Here is an 18,950-nt window from a genome sequence, read left to right on the forward strand (position 1 = left end):
GTGTATGTATATATGTGTGTATATAAGGTCAGATAAGGACATATGTTTAAATGTAGACTCGAAGTCAGACATGAATGTTACAGGAATTTAGATCATAAAAGAAGAAAGAATTGGTTGGGGAATTGTCATCCTGATTGTAATATAAGTTGATATTTTCCCGGAACAGTTACAAGGTAAGTTCAATACACAGACACACACACACACACATTGGTGATTATGAGGATAAACAAATAAGAGATATTAAATATAACAGTTTGGGCATGAAATACAAAATATGTACAGGTGTATACATGCAAAACAAGACGATGAATATTTAAGTATAGATATATAGATATTTATATTAAAAGAACCAGCTTACACAGGGTACAAGTGACAGAAAAAATTAAAGGAGAGGAAGAAAGGTGTTATAAGTCCAATAAGCTGTTTCTGGGGGCTCAGAGATCCCTCAAAATGTTGGTAGATGTAAGTCATCATAATATGTAGACTGTAATGGAAGCAATCAACATTGGACAAAACGAGGTTCCGTCATCGGGGTAGAGAAGATCTTACATTTGAGATCATTACAAGTTCTTAGACATGAAAAGGGTCAGATCCTTTTGAGATCTAAGAATCCAACACACGGCCGAATTTTAGATCGAAAATTCTCAACGGTTGTCAGCATATGGCTAGGTTCCTGTTGATGAATTGAAAAGTACCACCCTCCCCGGATTGAACAGCTATACCACAGGCTCTAAGTCACCATCTTTTCAGCCTTATAGTGTATGGTCAAATGGGAAATAATTCTAATCACCCCACCCACCAACCTTTTGCTTCCTTCTGGGTTTTTTTCCTTTTCCAGTCTTCCCGTTTTATATCTACTTTTTTTCTCACCTTTTGTCATTGTTTCACTCATCCTGTGGTCCCATTTTCAGTTTGTTATGCCATGTGGGCAGTGCCTGAAGATTGTGCCAGGACACCAGATGTGTTAAAAATACTGTCTGGCATGCTCTCATCACATAAAACCATATATTGTGTTTATTGAATAAGATTTATCTCCCTCCAGGAGGCGCAATGGCCCAGTGCTTAGAGCAGCGGACTCACAGTCATAGGATCGCGGTTTCGATTCCCAGACCGGGCGTTGTGAGTGTTTATTGAGCGAAAACACCTAAAAGCTCCACGAGGCTCCGGCAGGGGATGGTGGCGAACCCTGCTGTACTCCTTCACCCCAATTTTCTCTCACTCTTACTTCCTGTTTCTGTTGTGCCTGTAATTCAAAGGGTCGGCCTTGTCACACTTTGTGTCACGCTGAATCTCCCCTGAGAACTACGTTAAGAGTACACGTGTCTGTGGAGTGCTCAGCCACTTGCACGTTAATTTCACAAGCAGGCTGTTCCGTTGGTTGGATCAACTGGAACCCTCGACGTCGTAAGCGATGGAGTGCCAACAATCTCCCTCCAGATGAAGTACATTTTTGGTGATCTACCATCAACAAACAGTACACTATATATATATATATATATATATATATATATATATATATATATATATATATATATATATATATATATATATATATATATATATCCATTATATCTATGGGCTTCTTTAAGTTTCTGTCTATCAAATCCTCTGATAAAGCTTTGGTCGACTCGGGGCTACATTAGAGGACATTTGTCTAAGGTGCCAGTGTAAAATTTTAGGTCCAATAAGGTAAATCCATTCTGCCAACTGAAATCGTATTAGAATCAATGTAAATGTTTTTTGCTCCGTGGGTTTTAAACTATGTTAAATCATTTTGAATGTCCTTTATTTTGAAGTTCCTGAATTCATCTGACGAAAACGGCTTCTTTACAATGATGTAATGCTTTCATTAATCAATTAAGGGAGTCGTTAGAAAAGGCCGTAATGGATTGACACCTGTATCTCTGTCACTCGTTTATATTTTATTCACCTGTCTCAGAATCTGCCTTCGTAAATATTATGGACAGAGTAATTTGATATAAAGTACATGTCTGAATAGGCCAAGGGCGGATTTCTCCACGCAGTTGGGTCTCATTGTCTACATACACTGCAGGAATATCGTTCGGCCGGTATTTACCTACTTAGCATTAGAGAAATGCAATTGCACATTCCTAAAAGCAAGCTAGCTTATCAGATTAACGGAACATCGTTGTCACAGCAACAGTTGAACCGTTAATGTAACTATGGTGTCCGGTGGTGACCTGATGAGCAGCACAGAAGTTATCAGTGACCAGATCGCAGTTTCGAATCACTAGAAATCTGACACCGTTGTTTACAAACAATACATGTTTCGGCGAAGTTTGTGCCTTTCTAAAATGGCTTACTTGTGTCTTCTACGCTGCAGTTGTATACCTAAACTGCTTTCTATCTATATATATACGTATGCGAATGCATAAAACTTATCTGGTGTTTGTCTACCTAATCTCTCACAACAATACCGTCTCCTACGCATCTATTAAACGTTTCAGTTTCTCTTTTTCTACTCCCGCTCCAACGATTCTAGCTGTCTTTCTCTGTACTCTCCCTCCAAGCATCTACTTATCTCTCTTTCTAATTCCCCTCTAACGTCTCTCTCTATATTTCTTTTCTACTCCCCTTCAAATGTCTCTCTCTCTCTCTCTCTGTACCGCCCTACTCATCCCCCCCAACGCCTCTGTCTGTGTTCCTCTCCGCTCGCCCTCCAGCATATGTCTCGCTTTCTTTCTCCTCCCCTTCATTGCATCTATTTATCTCTTTCTATTTCTCCCTCTCTTCTTCTTCTCTATTCCCCCTACAGCGTCTCCCTTTATCTGTTTTCCTCACAACTCCCCCTTCAACGCCTCGATCAATCTCTCTTCCTTTCTACTCCCACCTTACACCTCTATGTATTTCTCCCCCCCCCCCTTTAAAGTCTCTATCTATCTATCTATCTATCTGTTCTCCCCCAACGTATTTATCTACCTGTCTCCCTATCTCGCCACTTTCATCTCCAAACTCGCACCGTCTCTCTTTCACAACGAAACTCCCTTCTGTCAAAACTATTCACAAACTTTTCAGAGCGGAGAGAGCTGGAAGCGAACCCGAAAAGTATGTCAGTTTGTTATTGCTTTTCTTGTGATTTTTTTTATTGCTATTGTTATTAACCTACAGGTCAGGTGAGCGCTGACAGAGCAGCCCTTTCGTTAGTTACACCTCCAGATCTCGTCCCGTTCCATTTAACAATGACAACAATGGTCCCTATAGGCACAAGGCCTGATACCCTGGGAGAGGGCACTGGTCGATTACATCAACACTTAATTCATCGATACCCAAACGATGAACTATGCTTGCCATGCAACCTTTATAAACTCAAAACTACGTTGTATAAATGTAACCTTTATTTGAAGACAACTGGGTCGTGATCTGAGGGAAATTTGGCTGCTATTTCTACCAGATCTAGCGATCATGACTCATATACATACATACATGCATGCACATATCCATATACACATACATATAAACACATACACATATATAAATATGTATGCATAAATGTATACACACATACATGCATACATACTTATATACATACATACATACATACATACTTATGCATAGATGTAAGCATATACATATATATGTACATACATATATGAATAAATACATTATATATATATATATATATATATATATATATATATATATATAAATATGTATTGGAACCCTCCAAATTAAAGGATGAAACATAATTCAACCTTTTGACATATATGTATAAATATATATATATATATATATATATATATATATATATATATATATATATACACACACACACACACACACAAACATATATGCACACAAATACATATATAGATACATACGCATGTATGTATGCATAAGACAGTAGGGCATGATTTGGTGGAGATTTGGCTGCTATTTTTAGCAAGCCTAGCTATTGTGTAGAGGTCTCACCTTGATCAACCAACGGCCCGATCGAGAATATTCCAACTGTGACCAATCCCATCAGGTATGTGTCCTTCCTTTCTTCTGACCATACACTGTGAGCTGAGGTCGATTTGGCTGCTATTTCTAGCAGAAGAAGGAGCTACCACAAATAACTTTCCTCTCGTTGTTGCATTTTGGTGATGACGATGATGATAATGATGATGTTTAACCGAAGGTCAATCCTGATCCAGCGTACCTATCTCCAGCAATCAACGGCATTACAGCCGTGACCAGCCTTGTTTATTCGTCCGTCAGTTATTTAAAGCAATGGTCCTCGTCCGGGGTCCTCACGACCCTTAAGAGTCCACATACGATTTCGTTGATAAAATCTATCTTCTACGACACACAAAATGTTTCAACAATTATTTTAATACAATTCCTAATATTACAAAAATATAATTTTGAAATATCAAATGGCTAGGAGGGTTCACCTGACTAAAACAGGAACCGAAGGGTTCATAGAGAGACACAAATGGTTGAGAACCACTGGTTAAAAGGGTAAGATGTGATTAGAGGGAGATTTCACTGCTCTTTCTAGCATGCCATGAGGTTACATAAGGATTCCATGGGTGGTCAGGGCAGACGTTATCGACGCAGTGGTATTGCAGTAGAGCTGCAGCAGTATTGCAGTGTTGTCTCAATGGTACTGCTGTTGCTATAATCAACAAGTTTGACATTTGCATGCTGGAAATTAAAAAAAAAAAACAGAAGACTATTGTCCCTTCAGACCTTTGTTCAAAAATTTCAGGCCTTGTGCCTATAGTAGAAAGGATTATTATTATTATTATTCTTTCGGTCCTGCTACAAAGCCTTTAAACTGAATATTGGATTGGATTCGTCTCAAATTTCGATATAAGTTCAGCAAGGCAAAAAAAACCAACCTCAGTGGAGTTTGAACTCAGAACGTAAAGACACGAAATGCCGCCAAGCATTTTTGCCCTGTGTGCAACCGATGCTGCCTTCGTTGAAATGAATGTCAAATGTAAACTGCTACATTCATGCCTTTCCCCACAGTCCCCCAGGGTAGATGTGTGCATTTAACCAGAAGCTGCATGAAATCGAAACTGGTTCCAAAGTTTTAAAAACTGAACATTTACAATTACCGAAAAAAATGAGAAGGTTGATGCATGGATGGCTATACGTGATATAGTTGTCTTATACATGTGTATGTATATAACTTTTAAAGATTTTCGTCGGTTTGGAGTTTCGGATGTTGACACTCGTGATGTTAATGCATGACCCAATATATGTGCGTTTATATATGTACACGCATGCACACACGGGCACACGAACACACACACATGTGTACGTATACATACACATATATATATGCGTGTATATCATCATCATCATCATCATCATTTAACATCCGTTTTGCCAGGGTGGTATGGGTTGGACGGCTTTGGCAGGCGCTGGCAAGGCAGAAGACTGCATCACGCTTCACTATCTGTTGTGGCAGGGTTTCTACGGCTGGATGCCCTTCCTTTAATGCCAATCCACCTAAAAGTGAAGACTGGGTGGATGTTTTCTACGTGGCACCAACACTGGTGGGGGTCAGTAAGTGACTTTAGAGACAAAGATCCTTTGAGAGGCGAGGGGCAATGGGAGGAGGTGGCCTTGTGCCAGGTGGTGAGAGGTTAGAGTGTGACGAAGGGACAGAAACAGGTGTGTTGCTGCTGAGGAAATACCTGGGTACCCCAGTCAGAGGGAGAGAGAGCGAGAGAAAGAGGGAGTTATCAAGAATGAGAGCAAGGGTGAGAGAGAGAGAGAGAGAGAGAGAGAGAGATGTGCCTGGGTGTAGGGACTTCACATGAGTGCAAAGAGTGTGCAGTGACTGGTGAAACGTGGATATGTAGAGGAGGGGGGTGACAAGGGGATAGTACGATCTTCCGCCCTGGCGATGAGTCTTAAGCAGATCTGCTTTGATGCCGGTGACCTCTGCTGCCCCACGGGACCTCGATGATAGAGACAAAGTTACCATTTGACCTGGGGCTGTAGGGCAAGGTACTTGTCCAAGATGCCACTCTGGAGGATTGAACTGGAAACGATAGGATTTCAGGCTGGAATTGCAAAGTGACCTTCTAAAACTCAGCTAGAAATTACAAGGTTTAGGGCAAGGGAAAAACCAATCTGTTCTCTTTCTTTCTTTCCCTCTTTCTCTTCTCTCTCTTACACACACACACAAACACTTTCACTGTCTCTCTCTCACAAACACTTTCACTCTATCTATCTCTGTGTGCCTCTCTCTCTCTCCCTCTCCCTCACCACTATTCCTTTCTTCCGATCCAGATCTCAATGGTGAAAATCGCAGTAATCGGTGCCGGTGTGGTGGGCTTATCTACAGCTCTTCAAGTCAAACAGAACTTTCCGTTCTGTTCCGTGACTGTGGTAGCTGACAAATTCAACACAGAGACGACCAGTGATGGCGCCGGTGGTCTCTTCCGACCGAATATGGTCACATTGTCTGCAAATCCTTTTGAAAGCCTCAAGTAAGTAACAAGAAGACAGAGACAGTTCCATTCCAGTTTTAACTTTTTAATCCTTCAGCCTCCAGATTTTGAATTAATCATGCTTTATGTTGGCACTTCAAGATTTTCATAATGCGATAGCTTCTTTTTTGAATGACATTGCCGGTCAGGTGTGAGAGGTTGGATCTGGCCAGCTTGAGCATAATACATGCAAAATATTTGGCAGCTTTCAGATTTCTCTGTCGTATGTATCATGCTTAATTTATTCACATTCTTTTGAATTAATCAAGTATTATTATCTCATAGCTTTTCCATTGACCTGGTTCTTAATTTGTTTAAATAATTGTCTAGAATAGATACGCGAGGTCAGACCCGGCCAGTTTGATCATAGGGCAAGGGGAATATCTGGGCCAAATATAGCTGGTTTAAGTGCTAAAAGACTAACCCTTTAGCTCCAAGATTGCTCTGCAAAATGTAATCTTTATTTATTCATATTATTCTGAATTAATCCTGCATTATCTTTCAGCTTTGAGATTTCAGTGATGTGAGTGTTTATTTTCAGAACATGAGAGGCCTGACTTGGCCAATTTGAACACAAAACAGGTATAATATTTCAGTCGGCTGTGGCTGGTTTGAATGCTAAAAGATTAACCCATTAATATTTATATCACTCTTTCACATGTAGCACTTATTTATCCACATTGTTCTGAATTAATCATGCATTATCTTGGAGCTTCTAAGAGGTGATGGCTTATTTTAAGAACGACATTGTAGGGTAGTTTATTTTGAGAATGACATTGTGGAGGGGGAATACATGAGCCAAACAATCTGGGAAGCAGGCTTTATCGGCCTGTGGCCCAGGAAGGACTTTTGATTCCTTTTTGATATTCTTACCTACTTGTCTGTCTGTCTGTCCCTTTATATATTTCTGCTTGCTGGCCTGTCTACCTCCACTCCCTTCAACACCACCACTGCCACTACTACTACTACTGCTATTGTTCTGTCTTTCTGTTTTCTCTCTTTAGACAATGGTGCCAAGATACATTTAGACATTTCAACAATCTCTTCAGTTCTCCGGAAGCCAGTGATTGTGGCATAGCACTGATGTCTGGTTTTCTGTTGAGCAACAAAGAGGAGGTGAGTTCAATCCTCATGAAAGGAGGTCGGGTGGGAAGATGGTGGTGTGACGTGGGGGGGTATCTTATTCTTTGGTTTGTTCCGAGGAGAGGGTCTGGGCTCACTGTTTTTATTATTCCATGTGGATTTATGTGTGTGTGTGTGTGTGTTTGTGCACGCATGCATGTATGTGTTTGTGTGTGTATGCATGCGTGTGTGTATGTGTGTGTGCGTGCATGTGTGTGTGTTTCGTCTAGCAGTAATGTTAGCACACTAGGCGAAATGCTTAGCGGTATTTTGTCTGTCTCTATGTTCTGAGTTCAAATTCCACCAAGGTCGGCTTTGCCTTTCATCCTTTCGGAGTTTATGAATTTAGTACCAGTTGCATACTGGGGTCGATCTAATCGACTGGCCCCCCTCCCCCAAAATTTCGGGCCTTGTGCCCAGAGCAGAAAAGAATATTTGTAAAAGTTATTACAAGAAGATAACAATTGTTTACATTAAAACTGTAATTTTTTTTACATTTAACAAATAATTTCTTCAACTGCAATATCCTACATTCTTTTTTATTTTTTTTAAAAACATAACAATAATATTAATATTTCTTGTTATAACTTCTGTTTTTTCCTGACCGACCTGTGTCTGGTACTACACCCTTACAATATACAGCTTGACATGATTCAAGACATCAGCTTTGGTGAGACCAAGATGACTCCGGAGCAAATAGCCAATATGGGTTTCAACTACAAGTGAGATCAATCCCCTTTCTATGTTTAACATACTTTGTTTTCTTTTTCTTTCTTATATTCTCCATCATACTTTCTACCATTATTTCATATCTATTTATATCTCTCTCTCTCTGTCTGTCTATCTATGTATCTTTCTATTTTCTATCTATCTATCTATGTACCTACCTATCCATCCATCCATCCATGTATGTATGTGTATGTGTGTCACTCTGTGTGTATATGTATGTGCTTGTGTGTGTGTATCTATGTATATCTGTCTGTGTGTCTGCTTTTTCCATCTTTCCTCTTCCTCCCCTAACGTCTTCTATTCTTCCATTCACAGACACGTGACCAAAATGTTGACTTACACAATGGAATGCCGCAAATATCTGCCATGGTTAACTTCAAAGTAAGTCATTTGATCCTTGCAAACCAGCTCTTAATATCCAAATCCCCGGCCTTCACTTCTAACAACCACAGTATTTCCTGAACCAGCTTCTTATCACCCACTTTTTGTGTCCAACCAACCAAACCCTGACCTTTATATCTATCTATCTGCCCATCCATCTGTTCGTCCATTTGACTGTCTGTCCATCTGCCCATCCATTTGTCCATCCGTCCATCCCATTCATCCCTCTGACCATTCGTCTGTCTGTCCATTCAGATTTTATTCAACATATTCTGCTCTCAGATTCACACACTAATTGTATCAGTCCTTCAGTTTTACTAAGCCCTGTAAAAAAAAGCTCAGAAGGTTGGGCCTCTAACCAGGCTTTTCCTAATACCCTTAAAGCCGGGAACCTTTCAGCATCCCCCTTATTTACTGTTGTTTCTTCTGGTCATATTATTCTGCATTCTCTCAAAAACGTTCACCATTCTAAAAGAAACGACCCCATTTTTTGCCTTAACCACATCGTGACATTGACCTCCTCCCATTTAGGGTGTTACAAAATAAGATACAAATTCTCGAGAGGTAAAAACATCATCGTCACTCAATAATATTGTTTGCTGGGAGAAATGTTGTGAAACATGAGATTTTGTTGACAAATTCTGTCTGTTTAAATTACTTCATTGTGATTTTTTTCATGTTGGTCATTAAATAAACAATCCTACTTAAAAAATGCTTTCGGAAAACCTTTTATCAGTCTTCTCTTTTTTAATATCAGTCTTCTCTTTTTTAAAAAAATGCAGATATACTTTATCGTTGTCCATATGGTGAATTTTCCACACACATCCCACATCCCCAGCCCTTTCTTACCAAAAGTCCCTTGCATCTCTAGACTTCTTGCTCTCTCCAGCCGGTTGTAAGAAATTTTCTAGTAAACATTTTTACTGTAGGAATTTCCTATCAGAAATTCTTCACATTGAGAATGAAATAATAATGAATTAATACCCCCCCCCTCTCTCTCTCTATCTATCTATCTATCTATCTATCTATCTATCTATCTATATATATATATATATATATATATATATATATATATATATATATATAGATATATATATATATATATACACACATACATACACGCATGTGTACACACTCACACATATATTATACATTATTTTATTCCAGGTTCCTGTCACTGGGAGGCAATGTGCACCATCATAGATTGAAGAGTTTGGAAGAGGTGAGTGTCTTGTGCCCTTGGATAGGAAGCCTATCTTATCTGACACTAAAATTTTACACAGACTCCATTGAAGAATGTTAATCTACAAGTCTAGAGGTCTTTTGTTCCAATCCAACCCCAGGCACTGAGCTCTGTCGATAACCAAAGACATTTACTTGAACATTTTCTGGCTCTTTCCACCTTACTATGAATAAGACCCAGGAGGAGGTGATATTGACTGAATCAGCTGTTTTCCTTTCTTAGTTCAAATTCCAGCAACGTCAACTTTGCCTTTCCTCCTTTCGGGGGTTCATAAAACAAGTATCGGTTGAATACTTGCGGGGATGGGGTCGATGCAGTTGACTAAGTTCCTCCCTTGAAATTACTGGCTTCCTCCCAGAATTTGAAACCCCCATTTTTTGAAACACTGTTACTATGATATCTATTTTCTCTTTTACATCAATCATCCGAAATTTCTGCCGTGCAATCTCTGATGCCTCACAACACGGCCATTACCACCAACAACAACAACGCCATTAACATCGCACAAGCTCGTGGGAGTCTACGATGTGGTTGTCAACTGTTCGGGCCTTGGAGCAAAGGACCTTGTGTCTGATCCCTTAGTGTACCCTGTGAAAGGCCAGCTGATCCAAGTAAGCCTGCTCTCCCAATTCTTCTCCTAATTTTTTGTTTTTGTCTTCCATACATATAGCACACACACACACACAAGACTGTAGATTGTGATTTGTGGAGGGAGATTTGGCTGCTATTTCTAGCATATCTAGCTACCACGTAGAGGTCTCCCTCATTGGCTCATACATACATATATACATAGATAAGAGAGTGGGGTTTGATTTGAGGGAGATTTGGTTGCTATTTCGAGCATGCTGATGTGATACCCAGAAGTCATCTTGGTATTTGTTTGTGCTGTTCTGTTGGCTGTTATTATGCAATTGTCCCAGGAAGGGTTGAATAAAAACAGATAGAGGGATGAAGAGGGAGGGCTGGTGGTGGTGGTGATTATATAAGCAGTGTGTGTGTGTGTGTGTGTGTGTGTGTGTGTGTGAAGTGATGACATAGTGGTATTTGAAGTGGTGGTGGTGGTGTTGGGGGTGTTGGTTTTTTAGCAGCTGTTGACCTTTGATGACCTTTCACTGTTGTCTCTTAATTACAAAAACAACAAACAGAAGGAAAAAAACAAACACACAAACAAACAAAGAGTAAAAAGAAAGAAACAAAACTACAATTGATAACAAGATTTGGGAATTGTGTCAGCTGTTGTTGTTGTGGTGGTGGTGGTGGTGGTGGTGGGTGGGTTGTTTGCTATATAGTGCTTTTATGTGTATATATATATATATATATATATATATATATATATACTCTTTACTCTCTTTTACTTGTTTCAGTCATTTGACTGCGGCCATGGTGGAGCACCGCCTTTAGTCGAGCAAATCGCCCCCAGGACTTATTCTTTGTTAAAGCCTAGTACTTATTCTATTGGTCTCTTTTTGCCGAACCGCTAGATTACGGGCACGTAAATACACCAACATCGGTTGTCAAGCGATGTTGGGGGAGACAAACACAGACACACATACATATATATGATGGGCTTCTTTCAGTTTCCGTCTACCAAATCCACTCCTAAGGCTTTGGTCGGCCCGAGGCTATAGTAGAAGACACTTACTCAAGGTGCCACGCAGTGGGAATGAACCTGGAACCATGTGGTTGGTAAGCAAGCTACTTACCACACAGCCACTTCTGCACCATATTTATATATATATATATATATATATATATGTAAATAATAATAATAGTATATATATATATATATATATATATATATATATATATATGTATATGTACATGCGTGTGTGTATAAGCCTATATAAATATATATATGCAGGGTGGTGAGTGTTAGGAAGGGCATCCAGCTGTAAAAGCCATGCCAAAACAGACACAGAGAAGCTGGTGCAGTTTTCTACCTATGGAAGACAGATGTCAAATGATGATGATGATGACGATGATCATCATCATCATCATCATCATCGTTTAACGTCCGCTTTCCATGCTAGCATGGGTTGGACGATTTGACTGAGGACTGGTGAAACCGGATGGCAACACCAGGCTCCAGTCCGATTTGGCAGAGTTTCTACAGCTGGATGCCCTTCCTAACGCCAACCACTCAGAGAGTGTGGTGGGTGCTTTTACGTGTCACCCGCACGAAAACGGCCACGCTCGAAATGGTGTCTTTTATGTGCCACCCGCACAAGCCAGTCCAGGGGCACTGGCAACGATCTCGCTCGAAAATCCTACAGGAGCCAGTCAGGCGGTACTGGCAACGGCCACGCTCAAAATGGTGCATCTCATGTGCCACCCGCACAAGAACCAGTCCAGGGGCACTGGCAACGATCTTACTTGGCTTGCCGGGTCTTCTCACACACAGCCCATTTCCAAAGGTCTCGGTCCGTAGTCATCGCCTCGGTGAGGCCCAATGTACGAAGGTCTTGCCTCACCACCTCAGCCCAGGTCTTCCTGGGCCTACCTCTTCCATACATATATATATATATATATATATATATAATACAAAGAATATATATGCATGTATACACACATATATGTATATACTTACATCTACATGTGTATATAGATGCATATCAGGGTACAGGACGTTAGAACAATGAACTACAGACAACGGAACGAACACATAGGAAAACAGAAAGCCACTTGGAATTATTCATCAGCTGCCTCTATTCTAACTAGACGTTTCGAAGATAAGGCAGTTAACGTACTCTAGAATAGTCTCTTCCTGAGTAGTGGATCAACCCACTAAACAGAGGATTCCAAGGTGGCAAACGTAAACCAAGACAGGAAAAATTCGACAGTAAGACTACTTTATATATATATATATATATATATATATATATATATATATCCCAGCTTTGTCTCTCCATAAATCCCAAATTTTATTTTGGTATTTGTATAAGCAACTGCCTTCGGAGACTCATACTGTCGTTCAATGCTCGAAATGAGGAGTAGATAGGCAGCTGATAACTAATGAAGGGTTCGTCTTTATGTTACTTGTCCTGTTTTCCATTTGTTCTACTCATTGTTTTCGGATTTCGTGTTGTTTACTGTTTGTGACATCCTGCACCCACATATGCATATAGCTATATCATTTATATTATACATATATATATATATATATATATATATATATATATATATCTATATATATATATATATATATATATATATATATATATATATATATATATATATATACACCTACATATACAAAAATATACACACACACACATGTGCATATAGATATGTGTGTGTAGCCATATCACATTTCGGGTAATGAGTTTAAACCATGTAAATGTATTTTTAGTCGTTCAAACTATAATCACTTTCGTTCGAAATAACATTTTCTCACCTCAAAACCAATTTTCTGATTCCTTGGGCAAAAAGAAAAAAAAACAAAAGGAAAAAAACTTCAGATTGTTTGGCAGAAAAATCTAGAATGACAGTCTGACATTGTCCTTCTTTCTGAATGTTTTTCTACCATTAAAGGGTTTCAATGATGTGAATGAGTGAAAACCTGACAGTGGTCAGGTCTGGCGAGAGAGGCTGGTGGAGGGGTACAGCTTCTCAGCCTCATTTTTTTTCATTGGTTTACTGCACTGGATGTGGCCTTGCACTACCATGTTGCAGGATGACTGTTTCCGTTGATGAGAATTGGGTGTAATTTGAGCGAAACTGGATTGACAGGTTCAAATATTTTAGCAGGCGTGGCAGTGTGGTAAGAAGCTTGCTTCCCAACCACAGTGTCCCAGGTTCAGTCACATTGTATGGCATCTTGCAATATAATATGATATAATATATATATATTGGAGCCTGGTGCAGCCATCTGGTTCGCCAGTCCTCAGTCAAATCATCCAACCCATGCTAGCATAGAAGGCGGACGTTAAACGATGATGATGATGATATTTATATCATCATCATCATCATCGTCGTTTAACGTCCGCTTTCCATGCTAGCATGGGTTGGATGATTTGACTGAGGACTGGTGAAACCGGATGGCAACACCAGGCTCCAATCTAAATCTGGCAGAGTTTCTACAGCTGGATGCCCTTCCGAAGGAGTGTATGTACATACATATATATAACTTTGGCTGTACGTATACTAAAACTGGAACAATATGGAGGAGATTAGCATGGCCCCACTACAGGGATGACAACGCAAATTTGTGAAGTGTTATCCTTGAAGCACAGGGCCTATTTAACACTAAGACAGTAGGGTCTAGTTCGTGTGATATCAAGGAATTTGTAAGTCCTTTGTGACCATTTGGATTTGGGCTGAAGTGTTCTGTTGCATCTGCCATATTCACTGGAACTTGCACCAACTGATCTCCATCTTCTTCACTCTCTACAAAATGCTCCGATGGGGAAAAAAGGTTCCTGAGAAAATCAGGTGCAAAAACATGTGTAGAAAGCTTCTTCGTGTCAAGGCCCCAGCTAAATTCTACTCTTGAGGAATCAAAAAGCTACTTGCTAAATGGCAAGAAAACATTCAAAATAATGCTTACTATACTGATGATTGAAAATAATTCTTTGTAAAATTTTTCATGAGTAAAGGTGTTTAACAAAATCAGGAATTATTTATGAATCAACCTAATATATATATATGTGTGTGTATATATGTATGTATGTAAATCTGTGTAGATGTACCCGTACAACACAGACTGAAATGTCCCTTTTTCACTAAAGGCAGTCTTGGATCAATTCCTAAATACCAGAATCTCTCTGAAGCTGTCCATTTTTTTCAGGTGGAAGCACCATGGGTGAAGCATTTCTATTACTTTGACGACGACACCTATGTCATTCCGAAGTAAGTGGTCCCATTGTTGTTGTTGTTTATCTCACTTCAGCCCCTTTTTCACCCAAACCTCCAAACTCTCCACAGTTGCTTGCTGCTCTATCTTTACTGAAAATCTCTTCCAGTGGTTTTATATCCTCGCTGGACGAAGAGCATGTGCTGCCTGGGGCAACCCTTGAATTTGCTCCAATGTGCCGTCGCTGTCTTTCTTCCCCCCCTCCCCCTTTTGTCTCCGCTCCCCTCTCACTCTCACTCTCCCTCTCTCTCTTCCTCCCACAGCATCAACCGTACAAGCCTCGGCGGGGTTCGTATCAAGAACAACTACAGCACTGAGGTGGACCCTGAGATCAGTAAATCCATCTGGCAGCGATGTACCTCAAGGATACCCAGTCTGCAGGTAAGTAGGGAAGGGCAGGCCACAACACTCCACCCCATTGTCATGTCCTGGGGTGGCGGGGGATGGAGAACATGTGGCTGTGTCATTGCGTGTGTATGCGGGGGAGACCTGATTGTGCATTTGGAGCAAAATCATTGTATGTTTGCATGTGTGTGTGTGTTAACAATGTTCCCTAAAATAGGGGATGCCTTGCTGTTGTTCTTTGCTTTCTTTGTGATGAAGGGGGCAGTTGCGTTACTGCTGTAGCTATATTTAAACATTCTTTATCTTCCTTTTTCTTTCTTTCTTCTTTTCTTCCCTTCTTTCTTTCATTCGCTTGTTCCTACCTTACTTCTTTCCTCTCTTTTTCTTTTTTTGTTAGTTCGTTCATTCATTCGTTCCTTTCTTTCATTCCCTTCCACCTCATTTCTCCTTCAGAAAGCTAAAGTCCTGTGGGAGTGGGCAGGCTTACGTCCACACAGGGACCCGATCCGCCTCGAACAGGACATCATGAATTTTCCAAAGGGCACACTAAAGGTGAGGAAGCTCTTCGTCATCACCATCAACATCATCATCACCATCGTTGTCATTGTCATCATTATAACTATTTGTTCCATTTACTTGTTTTATGACAAGCACACACCATACACTCATACCACACACCACTAACACACACACACGTGCACTCACACATACTACTCTCACACATACATACTGCACTCACACACACACACACACACACACACACACGTGTTGACCCCTCATCACATAACCCTTTGTATATGTTTTTTTTTATCATGTTTTATTTAATCTTTCATTTTCTATTTCACTTCTTCTTCTTCTCTGTTCGTTAATTAAACAGGTTGTTCATAATTATGGCCACGGGGCCAATGGAGTGTCTTTAAGCTGGGGCACGGCCAAACACGCCACAAGACTTGTCAGACAATTCCTCGAGAATGACCCCGAACTGCGTTCAAAACTTTGATGACAAGACCCTGCACTTTGAAGCATGCCCGACCCAAGGTCGATGGAGAACCAGCCCTATTTTGTCTTGTTTTTTTTTTTAATGATATTATTGAATGGTTAAGGGGAATAAATTGTTTATATATATATATATATATATATATATATATATATATATATATATAAATTTAATAATAAGGGTAGAAATTGATATTAATCAATTAAAACCAGTGGTCTAGCATATTAAAAAAAAATCCGAAGATTAAAATTATATTACATACAAAAATAAGAGGAATGACCAGCAAAAGTGGACTCCTATATGCTAGAAACAGATGCCGAATCATCTAACTGAGAACATATTTTTCGTGGTTAGATGATTCAGCATCTATTTCTAGCATATAGGAGTCCACTTTTGCTGGTCATTCCTCTTATTTTTGTATATATATATATATATATATATATATATATATATATACACATCAAAGTGATGTGCTAGCATGGCTGCAGTCCAATGACAAACAAATAAAAGATAAAATTCGTACATACATACATATATATATATATACACTTGCACATATACAGGGTGGCCCAAAAGCCGGTTTACAGTTATCACGTAGGCACTTTAAATTTCTTTTAAAACATTTTAATTACGTTTAAATTTCTATCAAACTGAAAAGGGAGTTTGACAAAATTAACTAAATTAGCATAGAATAATGGTTTGATATCTTTTCATAATTAAGATCTAATCTGTTAATATATGAATGCAAAAGAAATAGTTGAATAACTGCGAACCTACTTTTGGGTTGGTGCATAATTATTGCAGCTTTTTTCAATAGCTGATATGTGCAGTACCTGAGATACAAGTTCAAATCCCACCTTCTAAAACCTGGTGCTATATTTTCTTTTCATCTAAAATTATTTCTGAAAACAGTTACTGCAGTTTATAACCATAATGATAATTTGTTTGTTCTTGTGATGTTTTTTTAAAAAATATATTTTTATGATACATATATTTTTTAATAAAAATTATATTGAAAATTTGAAATTTATGATTTGAAAATAAAATTTACCTTTTGTCGGGGTAAAAACATTTATTGCTTAGTGCAGAATCAAAACCCAGATGTCATCCAAGGTTGAGCCTTTCTTTTGTTTTTCCTTCTTTGCTTTTTGACCTGCTTTCAAATTCCAGAGGGATGGCATCTAAGGTACACAAGTGGAGGCGCAATGGCCCAGTGGTTAGGGCAGCGGACTCGCGGTCATAGGATCGCAGTTTCGTTGTGAGTGTTTATTGGGCGAAAACACCTAAAAAGCTCCACGAGGCTCCGGCAGGGGATGGTGGCGAACCCTACTGTACTCTTTCACCACAACTTTCTCTCGCTCTTACTTCCTGTTTCTGTTGTGCCTGTAACTCAAAGGGTCAGCCTTGTCACACTCTGTGTCATGCTGAATATCCCCCCCGAGAACTACGTTGAGGGTTACACGTGTCTGTGGAGTGCTCAGCCACTTGCACGTTAATTTCACGAGCAGGCTGTTCCGTTGATCGGATCAACTGGAACCCACGACGTCGGAAGCGACGGAGTGCCACTATATAAGGTACACACACACCATAGGGTCCTATAAGAAACCAATATCATAATATTTTCCAGCTGAATTCCCAAGCATTGCCAACTGAGGCTATGGGTATTAGGCAGCTCTCCCATCCTTGGTCTCCAGTGAAGTTGGCTCGACTTGAAGACCCTGTTTGTGATTCTTTCCTGTGGCACCCTAATCGCATGTCTGTAGAACCACAGCTGTGACTTCTCAATGATCAAGGATACTGTCCAACCATCTCACTTGAAGGATCCCTCTTATGAATTGTTCCTCTGGCACCCTGATTGCACGTATTCGGTAGAACCACAACTGTGACCTCTCATTGCAGAAAAAGTTGAAGCTTGACCTGGCGGGGTGGGGGAGAGTCCGTGAGACTATGAACATTACCCAACCATCTTGCTTTGGGTCTACTCCCTAAGTCCCCTACCAGTTAGCTTGGCTTAAAGAACCTTGACCTGCAGAGACTCCCTAATCTCCAAGCTAAGCACCCTCTTGAGTAACCTTGGGAGAACCCTATTTTCACGAAAAAGAAACTGTCTCAAGAAAACAAAAAATAACACCACCACCCCCTCGGGTCTCACATCAACTAATCTTGTCCCCGACTCACTTTTTTCCCATTTTACTCACCAACCCTGGAATCTGCTCTTTCGGAAATATTTGGGAAGTATCTTTATATAAAGTCCATGCCTGCCCAACACAAGAGCTGATTTATTCACCAAGTTGGATCATGCCATCTGCAAAAACTATGGTAATGGCATTCACGACGACGGTGATGATGATGATGATGATAAAGTTAATTACATACCTGTTACTTGTATACTTGTTTACTGTTCACGTATGCAAAATGTGCACGTTCGTGTGTGGGTGTGTGGAGAGGGGGAGGTGTTAACAAACACAAGGCATAAACATCAACACCTGGCTACACACAGAGTTGCACATACATACACACACATGCATACGCGTAGCCATATATATATATACACGCATGCCAACATCTTTGCATGTCTGTATGTGTTGAACGTCATCAAAGCCACACAATTCCCACCCGTTCCCTTTTTTCTTACAAATATTTAAAAATGTATAAACATATTGGTGTTCGTGTGTATATATCATCATCATCATCATTGTTTAATGTCCGCTTTCCATGCTAGCATGGGTTGGACGATTTGACTGAGGACTGGTGAACCAGATGGCTGCACCAAGCTCCAATCTGATTTGGCAGAGTTTCTACAGCTGGATGCCCTTCCTAACGCCAACC

At 39.9% G+C, this 18,950-nt stretch overlaps 1 protein-coding gene and 1 non-coding gene across 2 annotated transcripts; both read left to right on the top strand.

Moving 5' to 3' along the window:
- The first annotated feature begins 2,705 nt into the window (after window positions 1–2,705).
- LOC106875553 (D-aspartate oxidase) lies at window positions 2,706–17,233 on the top strand. Its single transcript, XM_014923757.3, has 11 exons — window positions 2,706–3,066; window positions 6,253–6,452; window positions 7,457–7,568; window positions 8,217–8,296; window positions 8,619–8,684; window positions 9,852–9,906; window positions 10,437–10,538; window positions 14,714–14,775; window positions 15,043–15,160; window positions 15,578–15,676; window positions 16,002–17,233. Exons 1-11 carry the CDS (start codon window positions 2,863–2,865, stop codon window positions 16,122–16,124), a joined length of 1,221 nt encoding a protein of 406 aa, XP_014779243.2. The 5' UTR covers window positions 2,706–2,862; the 3' UTR covers window positions 16,125–17,233.
- On the top strand, window positions 14,048–14,154 carry LOC128251310 (U6 spliceosomal RNA). The gene has a single exon (XR_008267080.1). It is a non-coding gene; the product is annotated as a U6 spliceosomal RNA (small nuclear RNA).
- Window positions 17,234–18,950: the final 1,717 nt, after the last annotated feature.

The sequence above is a fragment of the Octopus bimaculoides genome, chromosome 30, assembly GCF_046866305.1.
Source record: "Octopus bimaculoides isolate indiv1 chromosome 30, ASM4686630v1, whole genome shotgun sequence".
NCBI lineage: Eukaryota > Metazoa > Mollusca > Cephalopoda > Octopoda > Octopodidae > Octopus > Octopus bimaculoides.

Excerpts from the sequence above, each read along its gene's own strand:
- LOC106875553 (XM_014923757.3), top strand. The coding sequence starts at position 2,863 with ATGTATTTCTCCCCCCCCCCCTTTAAAGTCTCTATCTATCTATCTATC. Across the intron at positions 3,067-6,252 it reads GCTGGAAGCGAACCCGAAAA|ATCTCAATGGTGAAAATCGC; the intron begins GTATGTCAGTTT and ends CTTCCGATCCAG. Across the intron at positions 6,453-7,456 it reads AATCCTTTTGAAAGCCTCAA|ACAATGGTGCCAAGATACAT; the intron begins GTAAGTAACAAG and ends TTCTCTCTTTAG.